Here is a 6,392-nt window from a genome sequence, read left to right on the forward strand (position 1 = left end):
CCCCCGCCCCACGGGCACCGCGCGACATGGCAGGTGAGGGGCGCGCACGCCGCGGCCTGCGGGGCCCGGGCCTAAGGCAGGGGCCGGGGGTAGCGGAGCCGGGCCGGGCATGGCACTCCCTCCTCAGCGCTCTCCTCTTCTCTTTTCTCCTCTCCTCTCCCCGCAGGGGTGGCAGGAGGCGGTGGCGGCGGCAACGACTTCCAGTGGTGCTTCTCCCAGGTGAAGGGGGCCATCGACGAGGACGTGGCGGAAGGTAAGAGCCGGGCGCCCGCTCCTGGCGGAGCAATGACTAAGCTCGTGCCTGCGCCGTGCGGAGCCGCGCTCCTGGAGGGCTGGTGCCGGGGCCGGAGGCGGCTTCCTCCTCCCCTGCCTCCGGGATCGCCCGGGAGAGCGGGGCTGGAGGGTGGGGGGGAACGCATGGAGGCTGCCACTTCTGCCAGGCTCTGCTCTGATGCGTCCTCGGGAGAGGCTTCGTCTGCAAGCACGGCTGGGAGTCGCCTTGTGGCAATGGAGGATTTGCTGCTTTCTCCTTTGCAAGCCGCAGGTCGCAGAGGATAGGCCCCTCTTGGGAGTGCAGTTGGGAAACAGGAGTCTGCCTCGGCTCTTGACAAGAGCGAGGACATCAGGCGTTTAAAAAATGGGCAGTGTTGAGGCAGGTGATCTTGCTGTATGAGTTGCATGAGGGTTGCCATTTCAATTTTTCTAAGCCTCCCACCTTGGTGCTAGGCTGGTTTGGGTTTGCTGTGGTAAAGCTGCACAGAGCTCACACCTCCTCTCATCGCATTGATTCACATTTTTACTGTATTAAGCAAAAGCAGTGCTTCCATAACCCGCAACTACATCTTCAGTATCTCTTGCTTGTCTCTAGGAAAGGTTTTGTTCTTATTGCTGTCCATGACACATGAATTAAACATTGCAGGTTACTTTGAGAGATTTGGGTTTTTTTTCATTTGGGGGGGAAAGCATGGTCAAAAATGACTGGCATGGGAGGAGATGTGGAGATTGTTACTAATTTTTCATTTGTTGATTGTCATCTTGAGTGATTAGTTCTCTACTTTTTCCTAAATTTCTAAACTTTCTAGAATTCCTGTTTAAATATGCTGCTAACGTTTTCATGCATGCTTGCAACGGTCCTCATTTCCTAACAACTCTGTTCTTTCTAAAAGCTTAAAGAGCCTTCTTTACACATCTAGCAAAGCAAAGTCGTGGCAAGATATTTTGCACAATTATATTATTCTCAAGTCACTGTTTATTTACTTTCTGAGCTACCAATATGTCTTACTTCTGTTTATAATGCCATTCCATGTGGAAGAACTTGTTAGCAAAGACCCAACACACAACCAAGAGTGGTGTTTAGAAAGCTCCATTCATTGATGTAGTCATTTGTGATAGGGAAGAATTGTATAGCTCTAAAAATAATATTAATTCTCAGCATTATATTAGGGCTGCATGTTCTTTGACTGTGGGATTGATATTAAATACCTATTCAGTCAATGGGGGTTTCTGTCCTAAGTAAAAATTGCATATTTAGGGTGTGTGGCCTGATTCACTTTAGGGTTGTAAGCTGTATGGAATCTGACAGGGATCTTTGGCTCACTGCCCACGTAACAGCTGGCTAGTTCAGTCCAAAAATAGGTAGTACTACCAGCATTGGAAAGATGCAGGCAGCCAGGTCTCCAGGGGAATGCACTGGTTCAGCATATTTCTGGGCAGTCTGCACCAGTATTGTTCCTAATTGGCTCCATTTACAAGCTAAAACTGCCTTCCTGTGATTGAACTCTAAAGCAGTGGGGGCCAACTGTTTTGGCATGTGCGCCACAAGTTCCCCCTGCACCCTCCATGGCTCTAGAGGATAATTATGGTGCACAGTGAACCTGTCTTATGAGTGAATCTCATGCACTGATCCCTTTTCCCTTCGTCTGCGTTTTCTGTTTCATACCCTGCCTGATATGTTTTTTGCTCCCTGCCCTATGTTTCATGTGGAGGCTGCCCTTGCTACTTGTAGCACAAGTACTGCAAGTTGGCTACTTCTGTCTTAGAGCGGGGCTGTCCAACTGGTGATACATAGGCTACATGCAGCTTGCAAGGGATTAATGTTTGGCTCCTGAGTTCTCTCTCAGCTGCTGCTTTCCCCATCAGACCAGTCTGGGTTCCCCCACCTTTTCCTCCCCTGGCTGCAACTTCTTGCCTGTGCCCCAAGGCGTGGGGCAGTGTGGCTGCAGAAGGAGTTGAGGGTGAGTTGTGGGCTGGGAGGGAAGGAGTACAGCAGTAAAGGGGGATGCCTGCACAGGCGTGTGTGGCAAGGGAAGAGCAGAATTGCGTTCATGTACCTACCCTCACAGTGCAGTGATAGGAGGGATGCCCATGTGGATGTATGTTTCAGTGGGGGATGGGAGGGAGCACACCCCTGGGGTGTGTGGCCCTCAGGGCTTTAGAAGCTGGACAGCTTTGGACCCCATGCACATGGTGCATACTGAATCTCCCTCACAAGCAAATGTCACTGAGAGGTATCTGTCAACTTTGGTGTAGGATCTACCTTCCCAATGACTATTTTTAAGAGTTGAAACCAGTATTTATAGAAGTCTGTTGATGTGGGGTTTCAGTTGGCTAGAGTTCCTTTTTTTTGGCTCAAATTTCTAATTTAATTCCATTAGTTCACAAATTGTGATTTTTTTTTCCCCCCACTACATAGTAAATGAAGGTATCAATTGCATCTCTTTAAGGGTGTCTTAAATAATGTTTTTATGAAAAGCATAGCATTCAGATGAGAGGCAGTATCATTAGCTCTTTACCAATTAATAGCCCTTGTTAACATTTATTTTTATGAAATTATTAGGGTATAATCCTTAATTTTATGAAATTATTAGGGTATAATCCTTAATTTTTATGGAAATTGGGGGTGAAGTCCAAAAGACCTATACAATATCTATGGAGAAAATAGAGTATCCTGGTACTACATGGCCGTAGAAGTGGATTCTGTTAATTTGGAATCTTTAAAATTGTAATTTGCTACCAAGATGTAGTCTTGCTTCTAACTTCTTGCTAACTTGTTTCTAGATGCCTTCTATAAGGCAAAAACTAATGTTCTATGACTCAGTAATGATTTGGGGAAAATAATATGGTCTTTCTCCTGTAAAAGATAGCTCAGTAGATTTTTTTGATACTGTAAAAAACCTTTTGTACACTGTCAGTTCCATTTACTTTTTTGAACAGCCAATATTTGTAAAGTCAAGCTCTTTTTTTCCTAAGAGGGGATTTTTAATTACATTTTTCATTTTCTCTTGGCTTTTGCCATTTATGATTTTTTTTGCTGTTATCTTTTGTTTTTAAGTGGGATGTGCAAATGATAGCTGGATCTCTTGTCTTGAATTGTGATCTGTTAGTGTTTCTCTTCATTCTTCTGAAATTTACTGGAGTCTGACTGCACATGTAAGGAAGGTTGCACTGTTGGATCCCAGAACTAGGTTGTGTCCTTGATTGCTGAAACATAAGGTTTAAATGCAATCTTTCACTGAACTTTCAACATAAACTTGTTTGGTACACTTGAAATAGAGTAGTATTGGCAACATAACTAATATCCAAGAGTCCTCTGTCACTTTCTGTAGCCTTACAGTAGTTCTTTATCCATTTTTGTTGTATCGAAAGGGAGAAATGGAGGAAGCATTATCAATAAAGAAATCTGCAAATGACTGTATAAAGAAAATAAAAAGTTTCAAATGTGCAAAGTACCTGTTTTTAATTCACTTGATAGTTACAAGTAAGTTTATTATAACAGGGTTTAGAAGGAAAATGTAACTGGAAAATATAATTTTAGTTCTGCTTTACAGAAATACTGTTAACTTTAGAAGTTTACATTCAACACTTATTTCTGTGCATTGTGTTAATGTAAGGAAAATGCTGTTAGGATTGTTACTGTCTTCTCATGCAGTTACAATTACACCCAAAAGCTCCATTGCCAGATTTTGTCTTTAACTGTGTGAGGTTTCTGCCTCTTCTGGATGCTGCCTTTGCTGAAACGGGCATTTGAATGAATCACTTTTTTTTAGAGATTAGAATAGTAGTATGTGTGGAAATGCAGTATTTTGAGAGTCAAAATGGATATGTTAGTAATGAATTTATTAAATGCATTGCTTACAGAAAGATTAGATGTTGCAGCAGGACAGGATTGAGGAAGAAGACTGAACAAGAATAGGATACAAGGAGGAATTTGGAGAGCACTGAAATACATGTTGTTAAATGTAATAAAGTTATGCTAATTAAAATGATTTAATACATCTAAATTGTAGTTTCTTATTTTCAGGGGAACATGCATGTGAAAATTGAATTAACTAAACATAAAATTATCTTCTCATCATAAATTTCACTTTAAATGCATTTCAGCTAGATCTATATCTTGTAATGCTTTCAATAAAAGAACCAGTCTGTCAGTAGGCAAAATACTAAATTAATTCTTAAAAAACAAAATGCCAAACTGTGGTCTGGCCACAGCAATTGCACTTCATTCAAGAAGAAACTTGTTTATCCCTCTTAGATGAACATTAATCCATTGTGTGTATCAGCATAATGATATATTCAGATCTTCGAGGTCAAAAGCCATGGCCACGTTCCCTAATCACTTTCCAGTGTGATTAATAGAATAATGTTCATAATTTTAAAATATGTCTAGCCAGTACCACAGATCTTTTGATTCAGTTTTACTGGTGACTAGTCAGGAATCTATTGAAATATTGGAAATAATCTGATACTTGTGAGCCTGACAACTTTTATGTACTTGATTTTTTTTTTGGTGACGTTTGCTAGTACTGTTAACACTTTGGTTAATTTGTTTTCCCTAAAAGCAGAGTGTGCATGCACATGTGTGCATGCATGGAGCACTATTAAGTTCGATAGGGGCCACCTGAATGCAGTATTTTGTAAAATCAGAACTTTTTTTTTGTAGTAAGCTTAAATATGAGAGTGCATTTAAAATGATGAAGTGATCATTAACTTCTTAAAGTCCATGTATTGTCTGATATTATTGGACTTTCCACATATGTTTACATCAGTGGTTCTCAACCTCCTTAGACTTTTAACATCTCTTGGAATATAACCACTTTTTAGTTTTCTTTTGACTATGGAAAAGGAATACAGCAATTTTCTGCTGCAAGGAACTCAAAAAGACCACAGCAGGGTTTTTTTGACTCTGTGGATTCCTGTTTGAAATGTTTAGGTTTATTTTATGAATTATGTATGTGTTTGCACATGCAACAGTGCTAACATTGCATGGTACCCTGTGGTACTTCTGAAAGGATCTTAAGGAACTCTGGGGTGTCATGGTACCCTGGCTGGTTTAGATACCAAAGACACAGAGTTTTAAGGTTAGAGCAATATTGCTGAGAAGTTCTTTGACCAGACACAAGATCATTGATAATGTTGCGACTCTCACCTTACTGTTACCATCATTGTCACAGGTGTACTGAGAGATTACTTCCTTATTTTATGGCTTGCCATTGTGCATAGCACTCTACAAAATGAAAGAAAACTATAGACTAATAAAAAGTTATTTTAGACTGTAATCTGATCATTGCTTTATTGGTTCTGTTTAACTGATACAGAAAGCTTCTAATGATAAAGCTTTTTTAAAACAATAATTGATTTTTAAAATGTTTCACACTGTTCAGGGATTAGCTGTCTTATTAGATGTTAACAAGGCTAAATCCTGCTTGATTACACTATTAAAATTATCCTCTAATGCAGGGTATAACTCTTAAACACTTATCTCACTGGAATTGGTTTGCCATTTTTGGGTCACCAAGTTTTTTTTCTACTTTCAGACAAATTTAACAGCAAGACGAAAAAATAGCTCCTGTTTTGCTAGCCTTAAAATTTCAAATGTATATGATGGTAACTGTAATTATATTACCTACATTTACTCTTATCCTTCAAATCCTTTACCTGCCCTCTGCTCACTAATCCATTTCCAGCAGGACTGTTGGTGAATAGTCCAAAGACCACTCTTACCCACAGTATAGACTTCCCTGAAAATGCACTGCTCTGAGCAAGACAGCAACTAACTTTCTGTTCTACAGATAGCATCTTTTTAAATTCTAGTACTTCACAACCTATAAAGACCAGAAACTGAACTTTGCTATTAGAAAGGGAGAAAATAACATCTTAACAGTAAATATTTTTGTCACTAGTAATTAGCAGGCTTTAAATCAGCTTGTCATGTGTGGGAACAGCTGTTTTAGAGGTTTCTAGTTGTTGGTTTCATTTTCCCTTCCCTAAGAGTCTGTACAGTGACTTTTCTAATGTTGAGAGAGAACTTACAAGTGAATTGTACGTAAAGTATTTTTAACAATATTTAAGGAGTCTTGGGCGGTGAATGTCACAGGCTATAGGCTGTACAGGAG

The 6,392-nt window shown here is 40.5% G+C and overlaps 1 protein-coding gene across 1 annotated transcript in view; it reads left to right on the forward strand.

Moving 5' to 3' along the window:
- Window positions 1–6: 6 nt before the first annotated feature.
- PPP2R2D (protein phosphatase 2 regulatory subunit Bdelta) overlaps window positions 7–6,392 on the forward strand; it is a 66,768-nt gene continuing 60,382 nt past the window's right edge. Inside the window, exons 1-2 of the mRNA XM_019503011.1 lie at window positions 7–33; window positions 167–253. Coding sequence (XP_019358556.1) covers window positions 27–33; window positions 167–253 — 94 coding nt within the window. The 5' untranslated portion in view covers window positions 7–26. The remainder of the gene's footprint in view (window positions 34–166; window positions 254–6,392) is intronic.

The sequence above is a fragment of the Gavialis gangeticus genome, unplaced genomic scaffold (genome assembly GCF_001723915.1).
Source record: "Gavialis gangeticus isolate Ggan-Ray unplaced genomic scaffold, GavGan_comp1, whole genome shotgun sequence".
NCBI classification, from domain to species: Eukaryota; Metazoa; Chordata; order Crocodylia; family Gavialidae; genus Gavialis; species Gavialis gangeticus.